General features: G+C 56.7%; 8 protein-coding genes across 8 annotated transcripts; 5 read left to right on the forward strand and 3 right to left on the reverse strand.

The window, feature by feature from the left end:
• Positions 1-109: 109 nt before the first annotated feature.
• Positions 110-5,463, forward strand: DICSQDRAFT_179126 (uncharacterized protein; the record flags this gene model as incomplete). Its single annotated transcript, XM_007363548.1, has 21 exons — positions 110-733; positions 1,012-1,599; positions 1,655-1,719; positions 1,769-1,855; positions 1,912-2,094; positions 2,146-2,194; positions 2,256-2,325; positions 2,381-2,514; positions 2,570-2,997; positions 3,068-3,188; positions 3,243-3,416; positions 3,466-3,668; positions 3,731-3,851; positions 3,912-4,089; positions 4,139-4,244; positions 4,298-4,412; positions 4,470-4,616; positions 4,672-4,752; positions 4,804-4,883; positions 4,934-5,126; positions 5,180-5,463. The coding sequence occupies 21 exons, from the start codon at positions 110-112 to the stop codon at positions 5,246-5,248; spliced, it is 3,816 nt and encodes a 1,271-aa protein (XP_007363610.1). The 3' UTR covers positions 5,249-5,463.
• Positions 5,464-5,851: 388 nt separating this feature from the next.
• DICSQDRAFT_54621 (Pkinase-domain-containing protein) lies at positions 5,852-8,068 on the reverse strand (the record flags this gene model as incomplete). The annotated part of the gene is made up of 7 exons (XM_007363549.1): positions 5,852-6,368; positions 6,452-6,580; positions 6,635-6,829; positions 6,894-7,135; positions 7,189-7,346; positions 7,413-7,585; positions 7,662-8,068. 7 exons carry the CDS (start codon positions 8,066-8,068, stop codon positions 5,852-5,854), a joined length of 1,821 nt encoding a protein of 606 aa, XP_007363611.1.
• A 1,122-nt stretch (positions 8,069-9,190) lies between these two features.
• On the reverse strand, positions 9,191-11,846 carry DICSQDRAFT_179128 (uncharacterized protein; the record flags this gene model as incomplete). Its single annotated transcript, XM_007363550.1, has 8 exons — positions 9,191-9,310; positions 9,368-9,479; positions 9,536-10,054; positions 10,114-10,262; positions 10,321-10,960; positions 11,022-11,597; positions 11,651-11,667; positions 11,742-11,846. The coding sequence occupies 8 exons, from the start codon at positions 11,844-11,846 to the stop codon at positions 9,191-9,193; spliced, it is 2,238 nt and encodes a 745-aa protein (XP_007363612.1).
• A 312-nt stretch (positions 11,847-12,158) lies between these two features.
• Positions 12,159-13,917, forward strand: DICSQDRAFT_153709 (dihydroceramide delta(4)-desaturase). The gene is made up of 6 exons (XM_007363551.1): positions 12,159-12,236; positions 12,375-12,571; positions 12,681-12,959; positions 13,020-13,132; positions 13,189-13,468; positions 13,524-13,917. Exons 1-6 carry the CDS (start codon positions 12,209-12,211, stop codon positions 13,773-13,775), a joined length of 1,149 nt encoding a protein of 382 aa, XP_007363613.1. The 5' UTR covers positions 12,159-12,208; the 3' UTR covers positions 13,776-13,917.
• A 9-nt stretch (positions 13,918-13,926) lies between these two features.
• DICSQDRAFT_134497 (uncharacterized protein) lies at positions 13,927-14,790 on the forward strand. The gene is made up of 3 exons (XM_007363552.1): positions 13,927-13,974; positions 14,031-14,312; positions 14,587-14,790. The coding sequence occupies exons 1-2, from the start codon at positions 13,967-13,969 to the stop codon at positions 14,206-14,208; spliced, it is 186 nt and encodes a 61-aa protein (XP_007363614.1). The 5' UTR covers positions 13,927-13,966; the 3' UTR covers positions 14,209-14,312; positions 14,587-14,790.
• A 1,252-nt stretch (positions 14,791-16,042) lies between these two features.
• DICSQDRAFT_167947 (uncharacterized protein) lies at positions 16,043-16,788 on the forward strand (the record flags this gene model as incomplete). The annotated part of the gene is made up of 3 exons (XM_007363553.1): positions 16,043-16,332; positions 16,407-16,665; positions 16,738-16,788. The coding sequence occupies 3 exons, from the start codon at positions 16,043-16,045 to the stop codon at positions 16,786-16,788; spliced, it is 600 nt and encodes a 199-aa protein (XP_007363615.1).
• Positions 16,789-17,492: 704 nt separating this feature from the next.
• Positions 17,493-18,400, forward strand: DICSQDRAFT_55027 (uncharacterized protein; the record flags this gene model as incomplete). Its single annotated transcript, XM_007363554.1, has 5 exons — positions 17,493-17,627; positions 17,722-17,762; positions 17,826-17,895; positions 17,956-18,080; positions 18,142-18,400. 5 exons carry the CDS (start codon positions 17,493-17,495, stop codon positions 18,398-18,400), a joined length of 630 nt encoding a protein of 209 aa, XP_007363616.1.
• Positions 18,401-19,321: 921 nt separating this feature from the next.
• On the reverse strand, positions 19,322-23,754 carry DICSQDRAFT_82426 (uncharacterized protein; the record flags this gene model as incomplete). The annotated part of the gene is made up of 3 exons (XM_007363555.1): positions 19,322-21,407; positions 21,458-22,557; positions 22,619-23,754. 3 exons carry the CDS (start codon positions 23,752-23,754, stop codon positions 20,398-20,400), a joined length of 3,246 nt encoding a protein of 1,081 aa, XP_007363617.1. The 3' UTR covers positions 19,322-20,397.
• Positions 23,755-24,175: the final 421 nt, after the last annotated feature.

A 24,175-nucleotide genomic window follows, 5' to 3' on the forward strand; every position in this document is an offset into this window, starting at 1 on the left:
AACGCGCGACGCGCTTCTCGCGCACCCTCGCCTCCACACCGTCTGTTGTCTCCCTCTCCCTCTCCCTCCCCTACCGCCACGCCCGCCCCCCCTTTCCTCACCGCCCGCGATGGTTGCCACGACGCGCACCGCAGGGCAGCCCTCGCCCAAGAAACTCAGGTTCCGCGACAAGCTGGTCGGCAAGGGCCTTTCCACCGATACCCTCCTCAAGAAACTTAAGCAGCTTCATCAGGAGCTCGCAGAAATGGACCAGGAGCACGTCGATGTTAACTCCCTCGCCCCTGTCCGCAAGGATCTTGTTAGTACCTCCATCCTCCTCCACAAGGACCGCGGCGTCAAGGCCTACGCCGCATGTTGTCTCGCCGACCTTCTCAGGCTCTACGCTCCCGACGCGCCCTACACTCAGAACGAGCTTCGCGACATCTTTCAGTTCTTTTTTAGGCAGCTCTCTGCTGGTCTCAAGGGCGCGGACTCTGCTTACTACAACGAATACTTCCACCTACTCGAATCTCTCTCCACCGTCAAAAGCGTGGTTCTTGTCTGCGACCTCCCTCATGGCGACGAGCTCATGGTCGACATCTTCCGGGACTTTTTTGGTCTTGTGCGGCGCGACCTCGCAAAGAAGATTGAGCTCTTCATGGCTGATATCCTGATTGCGCTCATTGACGAATGCTCGAGTTTGCCCTCGGAAGTGCTCGAAGTAATCATGGCCCAATTCACAGACAAGAACGCGGTACGTCTCAGTCCTAACCACCTTCACCCCTGGTATCGCGTGCGAAGTGTACACAACACGGTTGTGACCCTCGGTCCAGCTCGTACACCGTGGTGAATTCCTGAGGCGAGGCCAAGGAGCGTAGTCGCCCACGCTTCAGTCCCCCTCTTCGCGTCTGTGTACCACCACGTGAACCCCACAGTCGCGCGGCTTGCACAGAGCTTGAAGTTACCTACAGACTTGCAACCGTCTCTGTGACCGCTGTTCATGTGACCTGTAACTGACGCCGTATCCGACAGAGGATGGACCAACCCTCCTATCGCCTTGCAGTCCAAGTCTGTAACGCAACCGCCGATAAACTCCAGCGGAATGTCTGTCAGTATTTCACAGACATCATCGTCGACCGCGCGCGTGAAGAAGAGTTTGACGAGGTTCAGACCGCGCACGACCTCATCCAGCAGCTCAACCGGGCGTGCCCCTCCCTCCTCCACAATGTCGTCCCCCAGCTCGAAGAAGAGCTCCGCGTCGAGCAACTTCAACTACGGCTGATGGCGACGCAGACACTTGGCGAGATGTTCGCGGACAAGCACGGGCAGGACCTCGTGCACAAGTATCCCAGCACGTGGGCGCACTGGCTGAAGAGGATGAACGACAAGAACATCGCCGTGCGCCAGGCGTGGGTCGAGAAGATGAAGGGCGTGCTGGTGAACCTACCGGACATGCGCAAGGAGACGGAGGAGGCGCTCCGGTTGAAGCTGCTCGACCCGGACGAGAAGATTCGCGCGGCGGTGTGCAAGCTGTTTGGGCAGCTGGACTACGAGACGGCGCTACACCACGTTTCGGTGGACCAGCTCAAGGCGGTTTCTGGTCGGGGACTGGATAAGAAGGTGGGTTATTGCCTGGAACGGAGGCCTGGTGCTAACGCTCTTGTTCGTGGCGTAGCAAAGCGTCCGAGTGGAAGCTTTCAACGCCATTGGTCGTTTGTACAGTCTCGCGTACCCTGAGATGTGGGTGTACAAATTTGCGGTTCAGTTGCATCCGCTGACATCTTTGCAGCGAAAACAACGATCCCGCGGCAATACAGCATTTCTCCTGGGTCCCCAGCAGCATTCTGCATAGTGCCTCGATAAACCGCGATGTAAAGTAGGTCCATGTCTTACAGCCATGCAGAGAGCGTCGCTCAACCTATACTTCAACAGGGCTCTCGTTGAGCAGACACTGGCGGACTACATACTTCCCCTCCCCACTCTTCCTGCCTCGTCCGCCTCCAAAGGGACCGAGACTGACGAGGTAGCGTGGACAGATCGTTTGCTGCTGACGATGCGCTATCTCGACGAGGCTGCCTTTGGGATTCTGTCTGGCCTCACGAATCTCAAGGTGGTGTGAGTAATTCCGGTTGAGGTTTGAGAATATCTCTGATTGCTACGCTTCAGCCGACCCACGATATACGAGAAATTCGTGACTGCGTGCATTGAGTACAATGTGAGCTGTCGCCCAGGATTTTGTGAACCCGCTGCGCATTCTGATGCCCGTGACTCTGTAGGGCGGCGTCATTGATGAGAATGAGGACGCTGTGACGGAAAAGCTCAACGTCGCGATCAAGGCTACTCTTCGTGAGTCGTCACTACTGCCGAGCAGTGCTGGACGGACTGATATCGTGGGGTTCAGCACAATTTCCCGAGCCCGGCAAGGCAGCAGAAGACCTGCAAGCGTTTGCGAAGCTCAACGAGGGCCGTCTATATAAGTTGCTTAAGACATGTATGGACGTCCAGACCGACCTGAAAGGTCTTATTAAGGCAAGGGTGAGTATCTCACCCAAGCTGCTCTATACGGGTTACTGGAACTTACGTGGCGCAGAACGAGTTCCTCCGCCGAGTCGAGCAATCCTCCTCCAACCTCCTCGGGACAATGACGATTTTCCTTCGTCGTGCCACCCTACACATCATCAACCAGTCATCAATTCCCACCCTTATCAAGCGTGTCCAGAAAGGCTCCGAGCCACCCTCCTCCGTTGCATACTCCCAAACGCAGTCGCAAAACATCCAGACGTTCTCCATGTACGCCGCAGGCGGAAGCGAGCCCGAGGGACGCACACAACAGGCAGCGCACGCGGCGCAGGTGTGGATGACTTTCGTGTCCAAGCACTGTCCTGCGCTATACAAGGCGCACATCGGCGAAATCTCGAAAGCGATCGCGGACGAGAGGAACACGAGGCTAGTCGAGGTGTGTTTGCATGCTCTCGCGGCGACGGCGATGTGGGACCCGAAGAGTGCGCCCAGCGATAAGTGCGTGTGGTTTGTGTACGGACTAGCGTGAATGAGGTAGCTGACGGTGCGTGTTTTGGTATCGTGATAGGCGTACGGTCGAACGAGTCTTGCGGTTTGTATTGGAAGCGAACCCGCGGCATGCAAAGTTCGCGGCAAGGCTAGTCGCATGCATGAGCGATTCGGAGAAGCTGTGCACACAGGTCGTGGAGGTGCGTGCAACTGGTTGAACTTGGAGTTGCACTGATGAGTTCTACGAAATGTAGTCGATAGCGGACAGTCTCGAGGAGGTCGAGCCAGACAAGCTCGTCGCGCACATTGCGGTGCTTGCTCAGTTGTCCCTCCGTGCACCCGATGCATTTGAGCAGAAGAGCGATGTTATCATGGCGTACCTTGTCAAACAGGTTCTCAGGTCGGCGCCGGATGTAGATGAGGACATGGTGAGCCATCTCTTGTAACGTCGTCAACTTTTTGCTAACATCGGTATAGATGGAGACCGATGAAGACTGGCTAGACGACGAGCGGATGCCTATTGACCTCCGTGCGAAGATCCTTGCGCTGAAGGTCTGCCGTAATCGCTGTATAGCGCACGCGGGATCGGAGACCGCACTCGACATCGCCCACCCCGTCATACGGATGTTCTCAACCGTGCTCCAGTATGAGGGTTCGTTCTCCGCAGATGCGAATGACCTGTAAGTAGTATTCACGGTGATCAGCTATGCGTGCGAGACGACATTGACACGACATGATATAGCCTGTTCATGCGATCGCGACTACGATTGCAGTCGGCCACGTCGCTGCTGCGCTTGTCTGCCATACCGAGTTATGCGCAGGAAGTGTCGAAATACTTCGTGCAGATAGCCCTCACTATCCAGGTGCGTTCTGTCCTGGAAGAGTCGTCGAAATCGCTCAGCTGAGTGTGTGCGCTATTACAGGATTCCGTATACCAAGTCCGCATGACGTTCCTCGACAAGCTCGTCGCATTGCTGTCCAAAGGAAAGATCCCCATTCAGTACAATATGGTTCCCTTCCTTGCCGTCCACGACCCTGAGGCGGATGTGAAGAGCAAGGCGCAGGCGTATGTTGTGTACGCCCTGCGTGCCATGCCCAAGCGTAAGATTTCAATCCTCGACTGTATGGTCCTGAGCTGACGTCTCACCAGCGGTACGACTGGAGCGCTTCGAACATTCCTTCATTCGGCTGCTGCACCTGCTGGCACACCATCCCGACTTTAGGATAGAGCAGGAGTACTTCCCGGATATTGCGAAGTATGTTTGTTGACCGCAGACTTCCCGTTGAAGACTTACAAGTCATATCCCAGATACATTCAGTTCTTCCTCGACCTTGTGGCGAACAGCGACAATATCGCGTTGCTATATCACATCGCGCTGAAGGCGAAGACGGTGCGCGATGCGGAGTCTCATTCGTACAGTGAGGTGAGCCTTCGTTCACAATGCGACCCTGTAGATATTATCGCTCATGACTCGTTGTAGAAACTGTACCAGTGCGCCGAGTTGGCTCAGCACGTCATCAAGGCCCACGCCAAGGCACATTCTTGGAACCTCGAGACGTGGCCAGGAAAGGTCCGGTTGCCACCTGACATCTTGAGACCGCTGCCCAGCTCCGAAGCCGTCAACGAGGTATGTTAACAAACATCTATAATCTGAATGCGTATTCAGCCCAACCTACACCCAGATCCTGAAGAGAGTGTATCTACCAGAGGAAGCTCTGACATGGCTGGACGAGAAGCAGTCAAAGCACACTACAGAGGCAAAGGTCAGCACGACTCAGACTTGCACGCGTCCATGTTCTGATTTGACCATATAGGAGAAGAAAGCTCGCGCTGCCCGCGCTCCAGCGGCGGCCAAGCGCAAAGCCGCAGCGCCCAAGGCCAACGGGTCTGCCAAGTGAGTGGATTGTGTCAGCTAATCTACACAATATTGATACCTAGTCGCAGGCGGGCGCGGACAGCAAAGAAGCGGAGAGCAGACGAGTCGGACGATGACGATGACGAACCGTCTGCCTCAGATGACGATGATGATGCTGGCGAGAAGCCTCCAACATCCCCCGAGAAGGACGTGGATGAGTCCGATGAAGAGTCGCAAGAGGAGGCTGAGGAAGAAAAGAAAGGGCGTCCAACGAGGACGAGGGTACGTTGTCGTGTAACTTAGCGCTCCCGTCCTAGTCTCATCGGTAATTTTAGGCGCAAGCAAAGAAGCAAGCTGCACGAGCCGCAAAACGTCAAGCCAAGTCAGCGGCAGCCGATGGCTGATCAGCGTTTCGATATTCCCTCCTTGTATCTTCCGTGGTCATATTCTGTCGCGTCCTTTTTATCTACGTTATGTGCCGCTCATCTCACGACATATGCTGTATCGTTGCTATCTTAACCTTGCTTGCTGTGATGCTGCATTGCTCTAGTATCTTTTCGGGACTGACTGACGTGCGAGTTGTTCTTACATGTATTCCTACCCAGTAATGACCTCTTCCCCATGATCAGTACGACATGCACATGTATACCGGAGCTCTCGTGATAGCCATATTTATCGAACTTCTCTTCTCATGTATGTAAGACACCTGCCAGGAAGTGTCAGCGGTGATCCTCTGATTGCTAGGTGTGTCTTTGAAAGCAGACGACACAGCTGATCGACGCAAGTTTTATACGTGCGAACGACCAATCATTGCTCTAGATTGTACAGGGATTAGAGATACCAAGAAACTGTGTTGGTAGTTGCGACGATGATGTATGCATGAGGGATGCCAATACCTGGAAGATGTGAGATACATGATATACGATGGATGTAAGTGTACGAATGTGCTATGTGCAAGTCGATAACAATAAGACAGCGAGAGTCCATGCTCTAGGCGGCGACGGCGCTCAACCGTAGTTCAGCTCACCTCCCGCACCTCCATATCCACCATGGCGTTGTCCTGGACCAGGACCACTTGGACGTCCTGAGGGTACCGGCAGAGGCGGTCGTGGGGGCAGGTGTGCGGGATGGAGCCTGCCGTATGCATGTGGCGGTGGCGGCAACGGCTGGCCCATGCCCATGCCCATAGGGATGATTTGTGGTGGGGGTTGACCAGGGCGTATGGATATAGGCGGGAGGGTGGGAGGTGGCGGAGGTTGGTATTGTCGAGGCGGTAGGTAGGGAAGCGCATGTGTTCCGTACATTGCAGGGGCCCCGGGCATCGGTGGCTGGGAGTAGTGGACTGGGGGTGGGCCATTTCTAAACGACTCACGCGGCGGGGGTGGGCGACCATGCATGCCCATGCCTGGAGGCATCGCAAGAGGTCTCGGAGGACCTTCTGCAGGAGGAACAGGTGGTCCGGCTGGAGCTTGGTGGCGTCTACCACGCTTGTCGAACTCATGGGATGCCTCGTAAGATGGCAAGCTGGGGGAAAAGTCAGAGATGGATTTGCCAGAGCAAACAGATATCTATTAGTCGACGATAGCGTAGAAGAGAAGGACACGCACGACTTGGGGTCTGCTGGAAGAGGATCTGTCCAAAAGTAGTCATGGTCTAACGCCTGTGAGGCCGTCAGCCGATCCCTTGGATTGCAGACCAACAGTCTGTCTAGGAGGTCAACAGTCTCGGGACCTATACTGCAAGCGCATGTTAGTCAAAGCACCTTTCACGCCAGCCGTGCGAAAACATACGACTCGTAGGTCTTCCGCAACCGCCGATAATGAACTTGAAACTTCTTCACGCCCTCACATCCAGGAAGTAGATCGTACTCGGGCCAGCTCTGTGCGGTCGGAGTACCACAAAGCTGCCAGATCTTGTCGAGCTGGTCGAGGTCCGACGCTCCAGGAAGGATTGGTTTCCGGAAGAACATCTCACCCAGTACGCAGCTGGAACGACGATTAGGCTCCCATACATACCATGGTGTAGCTCGACATTCAGATGACCACTTACCCTACGCCCCACATGTCTACCTCACCGCCATACTGTCGGGCACCAAGCAGCAGCTCGGGAGGTCGGTACCACCGAGTGACGACACAATTCGTGTACTTGCGCTCCTTGCCTCGAGCGTCTTCCTTCACCCGGACGATGCTAGGGTCGAATGCACGCGCAAGACCAAAGTCGGCGATCTTCAAGCATCCGTCGTTCGAGATGAGCAGGTTCGCAGCCTTCATGTCTCGGTGTAGGATGTGATTCTGCGAAAGTTGTAGGACCTGCTGAACTGGTGAAGCTGACGAAGAAAGCCTACCCGATGCATGTACTCAGTGCCCTCCAGCAACTGTTTCATATACAACTTGATTTGACTGGGAGACAGCTTCACGCGCTCATTTTCCAACAAACCAGCAAGGTCATGGTCCATGTACGGGAACACCATGTACACCGATAGCGGTGACTCCTTGCCATGACCTAACATAAAGGATGAGTAACTGCATAGACACGAAGGGCGTGAGGTTGAACGTGGTCCGAACGCACTTCGAACGACGAACATATCCAGGATGTCAACAATACATGGATGGCGCAAAGCCTTCAAAATCTTTATCTCACGTAAGGCTGTGACGGGCATGCCCTCTTTCTCATTGTGCATGAGAATGCGCTTCAAAGCGACCGTATGGCCCTTCTCGCGGTGTATGGCTTTATGCACCTCTCTACGGACATTGTCAGTGTGAGATCAAGATGTCACCTTTGCACACAAAGAATTCGATCAACAGGAATATCACGCACCCGAAGGTACCTTCACCGAGCTTGGTCATCACAGTATAGTCAGTCTGTTGTCCGCAGCCTACGAAGATGCGACCATAGGCTTCTCGCTCCTGCTCTCTGGTTCTATGTACGGCCTTCCGCTTCGGGCGACGCACTGCTGCAGGCCGACCCTCCTTCGTCTGCTGCTCCTGCGACACAGCGGACGCTGCAGCTCGAAGGTCTGACTCGAGTCTGGGAAGCGTAGGAGGAACTGGCTGCGGCGAATACCTGTCCAAGGGAGCTGGCGGCTTCGGGGGAAGCCTCGCTAAGTCTGGTGGCGCTGGGGGTGGAAGGTCGTCTGGTGGTGGCGGAGGCGCACTCTCCCGTTCAGCAACTTCGCCCTTCTCTGGGGTTGTCCGTGGAGAGATGGGGCGCGCCGGAGGGCTCATTGGCTGGGCCAGCGAAGGTGACCTGAGCGTGTATGTTTCTGCAACGTCTGGATGGTGTTGGTTAGAGACACTGTTACGCCCAGGTGGCTGCTTTCCCCAACCTTCACGGCCATCCCGGTACTCGTCATAAGTATCTCGAGCAGGATCTCGTCTGCGAGCCCAATGGTCATCTTCGTCTCGCCACCTATCCCGGTCATACACTGCGCGGTATGTTGCGGGGTCAGGGAGCACCGGTCGGGACGGCGGGAGCCGATGCTTCTCTTTAGCCGAGCTGGGGGTGAGAGGCGAGCGAGGTGACGATGGCGAGCGGGGAGTGGGCGGTGAGCGTGAACGGGAGCGCGAAGGACGCCGCCTGCCCAGATGACGCGGAGGGCTAGGTGACCGGTACGGTCTGCGTTCCGGTTCGCGAGGGTACGCTCGCGGTTCCGAGACGTAACTCTGAGACTCCCAGCGCGGACGGTCATACCTCTCTGGACCAGGTTCCCACCTGTCCGTACCCCAAGAGCGACCCGCTCGGTCATCAGCTCGTTCAGGGCGCGGAGGTAACCCAAACCGCCTCCGCGCGTCTTCTTCTCTGTGCCTCCGCTCGTCCTCTCGGTCGTACGCTCCTAACCTACCCATACCTGCGCCATTCGCTCCATGCTCCGGCGCAGCGGGTTTCTTTTTGAATGGGAAGGGAACCTTGCCAATGGGTTTCCCTGAAGCCTTAGGCGGGGATGGAGACCTTGGTGGAGGTGGAGGCGTTGCGTCGTCCAATTCGCCTTCTTCTGGAGACGACGTGGCCATTCGTTTGCTGGGGCGGCCGTCGTCCGAAGTCGCCGAAGCAGGTCTTTTGGGTAGAGAAGAGATCATGACGAACTCGACGTGGAGGACGTCGGAGTCGTCGAGTATAGGATGGAGTCAAGCGAGGATGCTTGACGCAGACGAGCAGCCACCCTGCAGCTACCCCGTATTATGTAAGCACAACCGAGCTCAATTCACGCCCATGTATGGTAACACTTTGTCCTCATCCAGATGAGCGCCACGACTGCCCGTATACGCACAAAGCGGTAGACGGCGCAAGTGCGGGCACGCCAGTGGTTAGACTGGTACGACAGCATTCTGACTGAAAAAAACAAGACATCAGGTTCCTCCTCCGCTTGGGGTGTCCTTGTACCAGAGATCCATGCCCGTTTTCTCCTCGTAGTGCTCTAATACTTTTAGAATATCTTCGAACTTGAGATACCTGTTCAAGCATAGCATCTGCCAGAGCAAGCAGTTCAGCCACCACGAGGATGCGTTTTGAAGCATAAGACTTACAATCAGGAAGGCCCTGAGGGCACGCCATCCGGCCGCTTGGTGTATGGTTTCCCAATATTTGTTGATGAACTTGATCAATCCGTCATAGTAATCATTCTTCGTGAAATCCTGCCTGTATATCTCATGTCAATGTTCGCGACTTCCGCGGCGCAACCGCTTGGCACGCACCTGTTCATGATGATATATCTGTTCCAGAGCGCCAGCATAACCTTGTCTTCGTCGCGGACGTCCTCCATCTCGAACAACTCCTCCTCCCGGTGAACGATCTCCCAGGCCATGATGCCGAACTTCTCGTCCGTAGGAAGCGTGTTCAGCAAATCAAAGATCCGCGGGCCCCCGACGCGGCACGAGTACACCTCCTCCTGCCCATCAGCCGTCGTCTGGGGTAAGTATGGATACTGCGCAGCCGGACCTTGGGGGTCGTCCGGCGGCGGAGGGCTAGGGTAGCGAGCCGGGAGCGAGCCTCGATAGGACCTTCTAGGTGCCGTCGCAAGACTAGGCCTTCCCGTCATGGGCTTTAGCGAGATTCGACGTTTGATCGGCGTCGTAGGTGTCGGCTTGATGTCCTCCGACTCTGGCTCTGTAGAGAGGGGTAGCGGAGTGACGGATGTACTACCTTCGTCGTCGCTTTCAGGCAGGAATAGTAGCGCGGGCATTGGTAGCGGCTCTGAATTCTTGACTCGTTTACTGGAGACAACGCTCAGTCTCGCACGTGAATAACATCTGTTCGTTTCATCCTGCTTTACCTGTCTGAAGTGTGCCGAGGGAACCCAACGTCATCCTCGACCGGAACATCCTCTCTCTCGTCTTCGCTTCCCTCCTCGTTGCCCTCGGAAGTATCGTCTTCAAGCTCGTCGACGTCGGGGAGGAAGAGAGACAGTTTCCAACCTTTCTCCTGTATGTCGGCCAGCTATTAGTAAATGGTACGATCTCGATGATGTGAAATCGCTCACTTCCTGGCCTTTCAGTTCATCCCAGGTTACTTTCGTTTCGGCATGGTCTTTTTCCAGATGATACACGAGCATGGCCCTGTTCCTGAAGGGTTTATGCAGCCCACACATCGGGCAAGCCCACTCCGTCAAAATGCCAACGAATTCCTGGTATTTGGGCTCCACGATCACTACATCCGAATCGTCCGACTCGCTCTCCTGAATGGCGTATCGGTAAATGACTTCTACTGGATGTTTAGGGAACTCCTCTGGGCCGATTGGGATCCGGAACGTCCGGCACCGAGACTCAAACCCCATCCGAAGGTTCCGCAGGAGAAAAGGAAGTTTCCGATACTGCTGCAGCCGGGAAGTGGTCAGAGTCAACGCAGCAAACACATCCAACAATTCGTGGATATCCGAGGAAGACGAGGAATCCGTCAGCTCTATGACATCTTCGCGGTTGTCGTCGCTCTCGTCCGATAGAAGCTCTAAAACGTCCCGCTTGCGCGCTCTCTTGCCCGCAGCTAGCGCTGTTCCCGGACTATCGTCGAGATCGAGCTTTCTCGCGGCTTTGGTAAGCTTGCGCAGGGGGTTCGTCTTACGCGCGGCGTTTATGCCGCGTCTAGCGATGAACACCGTTTTTCGACCCAGTGCAGGGCGCGCCCTTTGAGTTGATATATGGTGAGCTTGAAGTGAATCGCATATCACGACCTAGCAAAACTCACGGAACGGATACTTCGTCCTCGTCCTCCGACAGCGAGACCACCTCTTTCTCGGATTCGCTCTCACTACTTCCATACACTAACTTTCCTCTCCGTCCGACATGGACGCGCGCATCGGGAAATGCATCCCCACCAACAGCGCGGACACCAGCCACCGGCCCTCCCACAGGTGCTTTCCGAGGAGACTGCCCAACGCGGCGCTGCACCGACATCGACGCGAGCGACTTCCTGGGGGCGCTTCGCGAGCCCAGCGAGTAATCCCCTTCTTCCTGCCTGGAGCGTTTCTCCCGCTCCTCTTGCGCGGCGAGATGGGGCGGGGGGATCGGAACGGACTTCATGGGCCGCGAGCTGACTTGCAAAAGCGGAGCGATGTAGGGGAACGAGGACTGTGGTCTCTTTCCTGCTGCGGTATTGGAGGGTACGTGTGCCGTTTTGCGCAAACTCTGGCGGTGGCGCTCTCCGACGATCTCCTCCGAACTCGCCATTCTTGCTGCAGCGGCACGAGATGCGCTGCTGGATTGCTTAGCGATCCGGACTGCCATGTCCGGCCTCTGGTGACGGCGGGCAATCTCATCCTGTCTTCACGTTGGCATCAGTTGCGCTGCACAAGCCAAGAGTCGACTGTGACAAACCTTTCTGCCTCCTCAGCCTGTAGACGGGCAAATGCTTCAGCAGCACGGTTTCTCACGGGCACAGCCCTGCTCCCTGACTTGCGGGCAGCACTCGAGCGCTCTGGGGAGGAGTCATCGGTGGCTCGACTTCTCGAGTGGGTTTGTGCATCTGCGACGCGGCGGGGTCGGGAAGGGCCCGCCTGAGGTTGGGACTCATAGTGGCGGCGATTTGGTTGCATGTTCCCTGCAGTGGTCTTGGGCAGATATAGCGTTGTAGTCACCCGCGATCAGACTGACAGCACTTGCAGTAGCGAACTGTGAAGGATGTACACTGTCTGCTTGACCTTCTCTTCCGGAGTGGATGTCGCGGTTCGGACAGCAGACGAACGTGCGTTATCTAGCGTTATTTGACAGTGTTAGGATCCCAAGCCCTTGGGCAACAGACGCAAACATACTAGCGCTGTATCGGGCAGATTTGATAGCCGAAAGGCGCGTTCAGTGCCACGAGAACATAGCACTGGGCGCGAGTCGGTCGACTGCGCATCTCTGTCCGTCTCTTCCTATCCTCCCGTCGGCACGATGGGCAAACCAGCGGACAGAAGCATCGGTGAGTAGACCGCCTAAGTGCCGAACTCTATTCCTCCACCGAACTCTATTGTCCCGCTATCCCTATCTATCACATCGGGAAGGTAGTGCTGATCATGGGAATGCTTGGATTGCGCTCCCTGTGCTTCCTATCGCGCAGACTACAGCTACTTCGGCGGCGCGGACTCACTCGACGAGGGCCGCTCTCCACGCCGCACGGAGGTGCCCAGCCCAACCGAGAAGGACGATGGGAAGCACTTCACGGGTCCACCCCAGGACCCGTCAGACTTCCTCTGGCTCATGACGGAGGAGCCGCATAGGTCACGGAGGATGGCAATTATGAAAGCCCACCCAGAAGTGCGTATCTCCCGGGTCCTCTATGCTTTACTCCGGTTCTTCTTTCTCTGCCTCAACACGCGTCCATTCATGTGGAAGACCCGCGCGAGTACTCACCACACCACCTTAGGTAACGAAGCTCATGGGTCATGAGCCCCTTACCAAATGGGTCGTTCTAGGTGTCGTATCCTTGCAAATTGCGCTTGCTATCCTCCTCCGTCATACCCGTCCTCTCTCCCCCCTCTTCATCCTCACGGCATATGTCATTGGTGGTACGGCAAATCATAATCTGTTCCTCGCTATACATGAGATCACGCACAACCTCGCGTTCCGGAGGCCAAACCTGAACAAGGCGCTTGCCGTGTTTGCAAACCTACCGATTGGTATCCCGTACTCGGCTGCGTTCAAGGTGAGCTGTCCTTCACACACCGTGGTACGGACACTCCATTGAGTTGGACCGATCGGTCAGAGGTATCACATCGAACACCACAAGTTCCTCGGCGAGGATGGTATTGACACCGACCTCCCAACCAACCTTGAACTTATCTGCCTGAACAATGTGCTAGGGAAGGTCTTCTTTGCGTACGTTCGCACCGGTAGTTGACTGATCTGGTGGCTCACGTTTTCTTGTGTGATAGGACTTTCCAAATCCTTTTCTACGCCCTCCGCCCGGGCTTCGTGCGCACTCAGGCATTCACCCAGTGGCATTTCTTCAATCTAGTCACCGAGCTCCTCTTTGACTACGTCCTCGTGAAGGCATTCGGGGTCCGCCCGCTCATTTACCTCCTCGCGTCAAGCTTCTTCGCTGGAAGCCTGCACCCGCTCGCAGGACACTTCATTGCGGAACATTACGTATGGGATGGTCTGCAGCAAGAGACGTACTCCTACTACGGTCCCCTGAACGTTCTTGCTTATAATGTACGTTGTCTTGCTTTGCGTCCCAATTAAAGGCTGACCGACGGACGTATCACAGGTTGGCTACCATAACGAGCACCACGACTTCCCCTCAGTCGCATGGACCCAACTACCAGCGCTTAGAGCGCTCGCGCCCGAGTTCTACGACACGATCCCCTCACATCCTTCCTGGCCCATGGTCCTCGTCAATTTCATCCGCGATCCTGAGGTCGGCATCTTTGCACGCGTCAAGCGCAAGCGCAAGGACCGCGGCGAGGTGCTCAGCGATGGGCAAACAACTCCTCCCGCCGACTCCTCGAAGTCAGGCTAGGGTGGTTTGAACTGTAGAGTCTAGAGTCTAGGGAAGTCCACACGCATCTGGATGGCTCCTAGTGCACAGGCGTGCTCAATGTGTAGACTTAGAAGCGTGTCACGGGCGCATGGTGTTTTGGGCCGTATTTATTAACATTGACATCCCTTCCTTGCTGTTCGCTACGCTGTTGGCAAGCGTCAGCCACTAGAATGTCGTGGTGAGCCCTCCTATGCTCCCACTCGCACTGAGGCCTTCTCACAAGAACTCCATCAGCCGCACTACCTGTTCCATCCTCGACCATATCTTCTGGAGACAGACCAAACCTCGTGGCTCGCAACCGTGCAGTTCCATGGATACTTTCTCACGCTCTTCTCTGCCACCGCACTCGGGGCATGATGACACGCTGACAGCGACGGCTTGTCGCATGGCCCTCATCCTCGCGGCTGTCTAGCTCGGACGGGAGAACGCGTGACAAGCATAGGGCCTGCCGTAATACCCCGTGGCTCGTTGAACAAGAGCCAGGCGTCCGCAAGGGTCCAGTCAACGGGCCATAAGGTGAGTCTTCCTGACAGGGTCTCCACTTGGATCTTGGGCGAGAGGGACGGGACCGTGCCGTGACCCATGCTGCCCCGTAGTTACAGCGTTGCGTCCCGCCGAAACATTATGCCTCAGAGTCTGCGTGAGAATGCAGCGGGACGGTCGTTCGCTCGCGGCACCGCCTCGTCTGGAACTGAGTTTCGCAGAACGTGAGCACCCTGAGTCGTCTGTTCGGGAAGGCTAGTTCCTGCTCGGAGTGGATAATCCACTGACATACTCGCTCTGTGGCCAGATCGCAGCCCTATCATACGAGAACGGAGCGAAACTCCGCTTATCCCGAATGTTCGATGCTGCCTCGACGTGTGCAGCTTGCTGATGCTAGCTTCGGAGACATTCTGGAAAATAACAGACCAGCAAAGACTGTTGGGATGCAGGAAGACATTTGCCCATAGCTGTCTCGTCCCCTGACAACTATGGTGCAGTTCACTTGGTCACCACCAATGTTGTACGCAGTTAGGCGCGCGCTCAAGTGTCACCTGACTTGGCCTTAGGTTAGGTTCAACGGCCTCACAACACCAATACAGCCTGTTGTGTATCACTGCGACCTTAGACTTATTGATTATGTTCAGCAGTGGTGAAGTGCTCCTCCTGAAAGCACTAAAGCTAGTATACCTTGGCATCATCTCATTGGTCAACATGCCAGAGGCTCTGCGGTCGAGCTGATCCAACAAGGGAGTGGCCGACACAGGCAACGGGCCTCTCTTTACATTATGTAATAAGATGATTACCTCTTTAGTATATAGACGCCCATATCACGTGCTGCGGCCTTACTGGTGAGGTCACCTTCGCCAGTTTTGACCCAATTGAGAATCGCTTTTGGGGATTAGTTCCCCTATTCAAATCCTTGCAAATGGCAAATAACGGAAGCGTTTCGTGACAATCTGATGAAGTTACATACCGGCGCTTAACTGCGTACAAAAGTGGTGGTCTCTAAGTGAACTGCACCATACACCGTCCCGTCTAGTACCGTAACGCCTTTGTCAACTCAATCCTGTGCAGACAAGGATATTGGCATTGCGTTAGAGCAGGATAATGACGAGTGCGGGATTGACCGCGATGTCGACGCCGAGGAACTCGCCATGGACCGACGGGCGGCACTCGTAAGGTCATATCAGCGGTACTTGCGACGCGTGCGCACAACGGAACCAGCAGAAGTCAGGACGACACTCGAGATCTCCCTACACTGGCAGTGAGTTGCTCTGGCAGCCGTCATAATTGAGGACATGCCATGCGAAACCACCGCACAGGGTCTCTTTTATGACCTGCGTGCTGAGCGCGAGACTTACATGAACGTTCACCGTGGCCCGAGTGTAACGCGCTACATTTCTCATCGTCCAGGCACTCTCGGTGCTTCCCCGTCACTACGTCCCAATGTCAGGTTGATGCCATTGTGCAGTATGTTCCTAGACTTGTTCTGTTGGCGACACTAGCCGCGTGTGCTGCGTAGAGACTACAACGAGGTGCGCGGACCTGAGGATTATTCGCCCTTGCAGGTCTGCAAACCTCCCTTGCCCGTCTCAGACCTCCCTCTCCTCTGACACACGTGATACGGTCAGGCTACTCGAGAATAATTGAACTGTCGGCGCCATGCATCACAATGCACGTGCTACTGTGACATGTGCTGACGGGTCAGGCGTCTGTGCCCCGACAGTACTGCTAGCTGTCAACCCCATCTCCTGCCTTCTGCGATGGCCATACGCATCACTTACACGCTTCCCATTGTCTGCACAGGATATGAGCTCACAGATGCGCTACGGAGGTACCTTGAAGTCGGCCACGGTGTGGACTTCGACAGAGTGAAAGCTGTCACCATAGAGCAGGATAAGGAACTGTGTGGGGACGAATACAACGAAGCTGACGAGGAGGCACTTGCCCCGGAACGAGAAGCAGTAGTTGTGGACTCGTTCCAAAAGTACTTCAGTCGGGTGCGCAGGGGGCGCGCCAGCGGAGGTCAGAAAGGCACTCGAGATCCCATACAGTAAGCTACCGGAAGTGCTCTTGCTCGGCGTGATCTGACCTTTGTTCGCCCATATCACACCGTGCAGGTTATAGCAAGTGGATAGATGGCGCGCCGAAGATATACATGTTCGTTCCGACGGGAGCTTACATCCGCGATGGCCGCACATCGGGCGTGCTCAAGACTCCTCGCGACGAGGATCTGAAGGTTATTCAGGCGTTCATCGACGCCGCGAACGGCCTGTTGCCGGAGGCGGTGCGTGACGAGGCCAGCTTCAAACTTGACGATGTGCATGTTGAGGTTCACACCCCGGGGGATCTTTTGCAACCTGCTTACAAACGTGACGAGCGGAAGGTTTGTGAGATCTTGCTGCAGCCTGATCATATCGCGCCGTGCTCTTCATCGTCAGAGCTGACTGCTTCTCAGGAACTCCTACCTCCACGTCACTTGCGGCCCCTTTTCAATTACCCTGAGTAGATTGTCCATTATCGCGACGTTGCTATTGTACCGTATGCCATGAATGATCTGATATTCTTGTCTTCGCGGAACTACAAGCATTGTACGCTAGCCAGGCATCAATGTTGGGACTGGTGAATAAAGTCGAACCACACTGAGGCGCAGTGCCACGACTGCGTACCATGACAACATATCGCCTGCCTACAGCGGTGATGAACGTGAGGTTCGTGGACGTTCGCTGCCAATGGGCCATAGCTGGTCGACGAATTGACCAATTACTTGGTTGTGGCTGCAGGAGCTGTACGACCCTCCCCGTCATCTGCTGGCTTGGTTCGCGCCGTCCCAGTGAAGGACTGGCACTATCATCTACCTCGCTGTATCGTAGATAGTACTCGGCGGAGTCTGTTCGTTGTTGGTTAATTTGAGGGTCAGCGTCAGCTCAGAGTGGTGTTGATGCAGGAAAAACACACCATGGACCGAGCGAGCAACGCCGATCGTGATGTTGTACCCGGGCCTGCAATCCTTTCGACGGACGGACGGGTCAGCCGCTCTCGACCCAGTCTCGGAACTTGAACAATCAGTCAGTCGGACGGCGCGTAGTATGACTTACGGCACGCTGGATCACAATTCACGTGTTGTGACATGGGCTGTCCACGCATCGGGCGCTTGTGTTGTATCCTTCAAGTTCACTGCGAGAGACGGCGACGTCCAAGTCTCAGCCCAGCATGGCACTGCCGCCCGGATTGTCCTACTATGATGGCCCTCTCGTCGAGACGGCCAACGGCGGTGTCTCGGACTGGGTAGAGTACAAAAACGTCAAGGCCTACACGAACGCGTTCGTCATTGTGGACGATACCAAGGTCAGCTTACGTTCTTTGCGCAGTCATTATTCTGTCTTCTAATTTTCAACTTCTATCAATTGGTCCGTGTATCATCAAATCACATGTGCAGAAGGTTCTTCTCGGCTTGAAGAAGAGAGGCTTCGGTAGAGGACTGTGCGTCGCCCCCTTCGCATCCTATACACCCGTTGGTCACCGACTCATGACAGCGTCCTCTAGGTGGAACGGCTTTGGCGGCAAGGTCGATCTGGGGGAGACTCCCTTGCAGGCGGCCGTTCGCGAACTTGAGGTACTTGCCGCCGTCGTCCACGTTTGATCTCACTAGCGTTCTCACAGCTGGTCTCTGCAGGAGGAGGCGGGTATCACAGCCCCGCTGGAGCAGTGCGGCACGCTCTTCTTCGCCGTCGACGGAGTCGAGGCCGCGTTCAACATCGACGTCTTTCGCGCGCACGAGTACACCGGGACGATCACTGAGTTTGTCGCCGTCTCCCCGTTGCTCCCCTCGCTCTGTTAACCAAGAGCTTGGCGATTCTAGATCGGACGAGATGCGTCCGCGATGGTTCTCCATACAGGGCGACCTGCTCCCGCCAAGCAAGCCTTCAGCGACACTAGATCGCGCTCCACAAGAGGGTATCGCAGCGCTCCCCCCGATCCCGCTCGAGCAGATGTGGGCTGACGACGAGTTCTGGTTGCCGTTGATGTTTGCCCGGCGGTACTTCGTCGGCCGGGCGGACTTCAGCGCGGACAACAAGATGTTGAAGTGGTGGTTTGGAGCCGCGCCGCCGCCATCCTGAGTTGTTTGCACGTACGCCCGGCACTCTGTCACTCGGACTCCTTCATTCATTGCGGTTATCACTCACCCACATGTCCTTTCAGATCTCCGAGTACGAAACGGAGACTCCTCATGTCAGGCTGGGTACCCAGGTTGCTTTGCCACGGAGTGCTGTCAATCAATGATTGTAAAAGGTGGTTATCCTACCCTCGGAATAGAATCTGTACCGCCCTCAGTTGTATTCGTTGCCACAGTAAGACATCATTGGGTCGTACCCGGGTCGGTCTTGGGGAGCCTCCGGGAAACCGTCATCGAGCGAAAGGTAGGCGTTTGGCACGTTTTTACTATTGCTTGCATTGTGCTGTTGTGCTGACTCGTGCATCATCCTATGGCGCTGGCGCGGCTGCCTATCTGCGAATCCCTGGGTGTGAGACCTTTGTGCTATCAGTAAATGGCAAAGTCTCGATGGTGAAGGTAACGAACCCAGTCCTATTCACGCCAGAGCGAGCGTCTATCATAGGATTCAAACCACTTCCCAGACGACATGGCTTGAAAGTTGTAGTGGGACTGCTTAACTTGCAGCCGCATATACACCTAAGCGAAACAGCCATGCGCCACTGGAGGATAGCACGGATCGACGGAGTTCCATTCCTGTGTGATACCATCTCCACAATCTATTGAGTCATGATTGTAAAGGAGTCATGTTAGCTCTTCAGCGCCACCAAAGAGGACGCCTGCAAGCAGACATGGAATAAATACAAGCTGACCATCGCTCGTCCATACCGGAGCGAACCTGCTAGCAACCGAGGATGTCGTACGTCAACAACTACACCCCGCAACCCGAGCCCACAGTGCCCGATTCCGAGCTCTACGGCCCCGACCCATACGACATCAACTTCGCCTGGCCCCTCCACCCGCAGTCCCTCCAGACCCCGCGCCTCAAGCTCGTCCCCTTCGTCCCGCGCGAGCACGCCGCGACCTACTGGGCTTCCGTCAAAGACCACCTCCCCACGCTCTTCCGCTACTACCCCTTCCGCCCGCGCACGCTCCCCGAGTTCCTCGCCTGGCTCGAGCTCGCGTGCCGCCGCAACCCCTTCCAGACCTTCCTCGCCGTCCTCGACACCACCCGGCCCGACCCCGCGCACCCCGCGTGGGGCGGCAGCCTCGCGGGCGCGCTCGCGCTCTGCAACACCGCCCCGGGCAACCTGAGCACCGAGCACGGCTACCTCGTCGTGTTCCCGGAGTTCCAGCACACGCACGTCGCGAAGGAGATGGTCGCGCTCGTGCTGCGCTACCTGCTCGCGCTCCCGGGCGCGTCGCCCCCCGGGCTCGGGTTCCGCCGCGTGCAGTGGTGCGCGCACCCGGGGAACGCGCCGTCCATCGGGCTCGCGGAGCGGATGGGGTTCAGGCGCGAGGGCACGCTGCGGTGGCTGTGGGTCCTCCCGGAGCATCTGGCGGAGGCGGGCGAGGAGTGCACCCGGGAGGACGCGTTTGCGGGGAGGCCGGGGAGGCACACGGCGGTGCTGTCTGTGTGCTGGGACGATTGGGAGGGGGGTGTGAACGAGAAGGTCGAGGCGTTCCTCGCCCAGTGATTCCGCTCACAACAACAATTCGTTGTAGCCCTGAACTCTGGTGCCGTACGACTATCACCCGCCTTCCGCCAGTCTCCGGATGTCTTGAGAATGGAGCGCGTGCGGATGGACGACGCCTACACGGCGTAGCTCTTGCATGCCGGAGGCGGCCACCAGCACAACCATCCAGAAGTTGACAGCACTCAACCACCGAAGTACTGATAGTCTGCGTTTGATTCGATCTTCATATACAACGTACAAGGTCTCAGTAAACTTGGAATAAAGTACTAACAACTCAACATACGGACGCCACTGACGGCGGGGCATACGCACACAAAGCAATATACTGTGGTCTACAAGAATATACCCGACATGAGACCCACCCGTCACAGCAAACGGGTGAGGCCTAGGAATCCGAGTCCATCAAACCAAGTGGACAAAGAAACGTCTAGTCAAGTGCGCGCCCCCCTCTCCGGCACGCCCGCTCGAAATCCACAAGCATATCCACGACCCGATCCCGTGCATCTTCAAGAGCTGCGCCGAGCTCGGGATCTTCCAGCCGGCCATCCGCCCCGCTCTCAAACGCAGGCGAGCCTAACGCCGTGCGAAGCGCCATGTGCAGCTGCGCGTTGCGTCTACTCGGCGACGGAGGCGGGCTGAGGACGAAAGCGGGCGCCCTGCCAGCGGACACCGCGCACGCCGGGATCGTGGAAGGGAAGACGCGGCGGTAGATGAGCGTTGCGGTGAGGAGGGCGCGGATCTCGGCCTCGTCCTGGCTCGCGAGGTCCTGGTCGTCCTCGCAGTCCGCGTCGACGTCGGGATTGCGAGCGTGTGCGTGTGCGTGCCGGGGCAAGGGGACGAGCGATTCCTCCTGCGAGGAGAAGCCGGTGTCCCAGATGCGCTCAAGGAGCACGGCGAGCTCCGCGGTGCGGCCACCTATGGATTTGCCGGCCTCGACGGTCTCCTTGCGCTCCTGTTCCTCCTTGTAGTCTTTGTCTGCATCATAAACATACATAGGCTCGTCGCACTCGTCATCGCTGTCGTACGCAGGGCCGGCGCGGCGTGCCTCGACCTCGGCACGGACTACAGTGCGCACGAAGAGCGATGCAGCGTGCTTCCGGAGGCGTTCGCGGATAAGGATGGCTGCGAGAATACCGAGCGGAGTGCGCTTCTCGCAAGCCGTGCAGCGACCCTTGCGCTCAAACTCGTGCCAACTGCGCCATTTGGAGAGCCAATCCGCAGCGCCTTCGACACTCATGTTGTTCAACACAATTTTCTCGTGTGCGCGGAGAACCTCGCGTTGACGAGCACGCTCCCATAGCTCGGTAGCTTTGGAGCTGGACACGGGATGAATTATGAGGGCGAGGGTGGAGAGGTCTGTGGTGGACGCTGCGAATGTCGAAATGTGCCATGACATGCACCAGAAGGTCTGGAGGCGCGTCATGTTTCCAACAGAGCCTAGAGAACGTATTAGTATGATGCATTCGCAAAAAAGACAGAAGACTAACCATCGAATGCAATAAGCTCGCCCAAGCGCACCCAAGCGCGCTGTTCGAGCTGGTTCAACTCGATGCCGCGATCCCTCCGAGCAGCCTTGATGACGCTCTGAAGAAGGCCGATGACGCCGGTCGAGATACCAAGGGCAGAGCGCAACCGAGCAGGCTCGTCCACAGAGCCGCGAGTCTCAGGTGAGAGCACATCGACGAGCACGGACCGAGCGAGCGCGTTACGCTTAGCGGGAGAACCCGAGGTCAAAGTGGTGGGAAAAGGTGTGTCGGAATGCGACCGGGAGAAGACTGAAGCGACCTTGGAAAGGAGGTTGGTCCGACGAATAGTGCCGGATAGCCAAGGGACGAGGACGTAGAAAAAGACAAGAGTAGACACGAGCAGGTGAGCAGCTTGGATAGCCTCGTGCACGCCGTAGCGAGCAGAGGTACCGACTGGGACATGAGTCGCTGTGGGTTGGTGCGGGGTCAGGACAGCGCCGTGGTGAGTGTGTTCGTAAGAGGCGGCGGGAGAGCGATGCGAGGACGTCAACGGAGAGTTGAAGACCGAGAAGAATGCGAAGACAGCCAGGAGATACTGTTGTGATGTGGACTGAGGGGGTTGCTGCATGGTCCGCTCGGGCTTGACCTGCATGAACGCGTCGTGCATGACCTGCTCAACGGGGAAGATGGGCTGCACAGCTGTCGGGGCGGGCGTCACGGCGGCAGACACATCAGTGGAAACCGGTGTGGGAGGCAAGGGGATCTTGCGAGGGCGACCACGCTTGCGCTTCTCCGGGACTGCCCCAGGGACACTAGGTACTGGAGGAGGCGGTGGGGGCCTGTAAGGCTTCTCCTTCTTGGCTGGCTTCGCAAGCTTGGCCTTCTTGCGAGTACGACCCTCCTCATCTTCACCATCGCTGTCATCTCCATCACCCTCGTCGTCATCGCTTGCGCCTGCAGCATCATCATCCTCAATCTCATCCTTCTCCTCACCGCCAAACCGTTCTCTCCACTCCCTCTCCCACTCCTTCAACAAGGCAGGTCCACCAACAAGGCCATTGATGAGGGACTTCAGACCGTCCTGCTCGCGCTTCAAACGTGCTTCGCGCTTCTTGAGTACCCTGACGGCGATAGAGCGCTTAAGTGATTCCGCGCATTACCCAAAAGTGGATTGCGACCAACCTGATGTACTCCGTGGCTTTACCCAGGATGTTAGCCTTGCTCATTTTGCGAGCAACCTTCACACCATCGACAAATCCCCGTGTGTCGACGACGTCATTCCATGGGGTGGGCTGACCCGCTTTGGCCTCGAGGACCCGGAGGGCAGGGACGGACTGCTTCAAACCGGTAATGCGGGCATTCAGGTTCGTCCGGTAACGCCGCTCTATCGTCGTATGGCTAGTCTTCGGCCGGCCGATGATGGTCTGGGTGGGACCAGTGGATGGAATCTCCGTAACAGGTGACGGGGCGTGTTCGGAGACAGGCGTGGAGGACGGCGGTGGAGAGGACGAGGACGATGATGATGGCGAAGCCGCCTGCTCGGGTGGAGGGGGTGACGGTTTCATGGTCCGCTTCGGCGCCGGTGCGGGCGTAGGACTCTGCTTTAGGCGTGGAATGGGGAGCTTCGCCTGTCCTCCTGCAGCCGCGAGCTGTTGGACCTGAGCGCTTACAGGCACAGCGAGAGTTACGCCGGCCATTTGGCGAACGCGCTGAGCAAGCTCGGACGCCGGGTCGTTCAAGTTGACATCTGGTGGTGAACTTGAAACGGCGTGAGTGGGCTCCATGATGGGGGAGAGCGAGGCACCGGAGGAAGAAGAGGAAGAAGTGACGCTGAGTCTCCGACCGGTACCGGGTTCAATATGTGAGTGCGGCATGCCGAAGTCTTCCCCGGAGAAGAGCATGTTGTTGTGCACCATCTCGTTCGAAAGGAGGAACGAAGACTCGCTAGGGGGCAGCGTGAAGGCCGACTGTTCGAATATAGTCGTGAAGTGGAGGGCACTAGGGTCGACGGCCATGTTAGGGTCGAAGTCGAGGTCCATGGGGAATGAGAAGTTAAAGTCAGAGGTCGTCTCAAACTTCTGCTCCTGGCCTGTGCTCTCCCACGACGACAGTTGAGACCAGTCTGGCTGTCCATTGGAGTCGAAGGGCGAAGAGGATTCGCCGTTCTGGGCGTGCGCCTGAGCCTGGGCCGCCATAGTCTGCAAAAGGAATTCGAGCGTCTCGCTGGGATCCGACTTAAGCTCCGAGTTGGGAGTAGTCGGTGAAGGGGAGTTGGTAGACGACGAGCTCGAGCTCTCTGACGGGGGCGGGGTAGACATAGTGGCAGGAGGCAAAGGGGTACTCTTGTACGACGACCCGTTCTGCGCGCGGGTTGGGGCAGACGCTGGCACATCGGACCACTTTCCCCTTTTCCCTTTTCGGGCTTCTCACCGGCTGGCGGAGCGCCCGTTCCCACTCCCCAATATGCTGTGCTTCCATTCCGCCTCTGGTACCTCTGCGTTCATTCCGCCGACTGGTCCATTCGTTCGCGGACGTTTTGTGTCAGACTGACCTTCTTCGCAATCTTAGACACCACGAGATACTGTCGCATTGTCTTCTCTCGAGGTCACAAGCGAATACTGCCAAGTTGAAATGAACCGCCCGATGTCGTACTTCGCTATCTTCGTGTGAAACCGCGGCGTCCATTTCCTCGCCCACAGCGAGCTAATTTCCAAGCACGCAGCGAGAGTGGCTAAATCA

The sequence above is a fragment of the Dichomitus squalens genome (genome assembly GCF_000275845.1).
Source record: "Dichomitus squalens LYAD-421 SS1 unplaced genomic scaffold DICSQscaffold_6, whole genome shotgun sequence".
In the NCBI taxonomy this organism is placed as follows: Eukaryota; Fungi; Basidiomycota; class Agaricomycetes; order Polyporales; family Polyporaceae; genus Dichomitus; species Dichomitus squalens.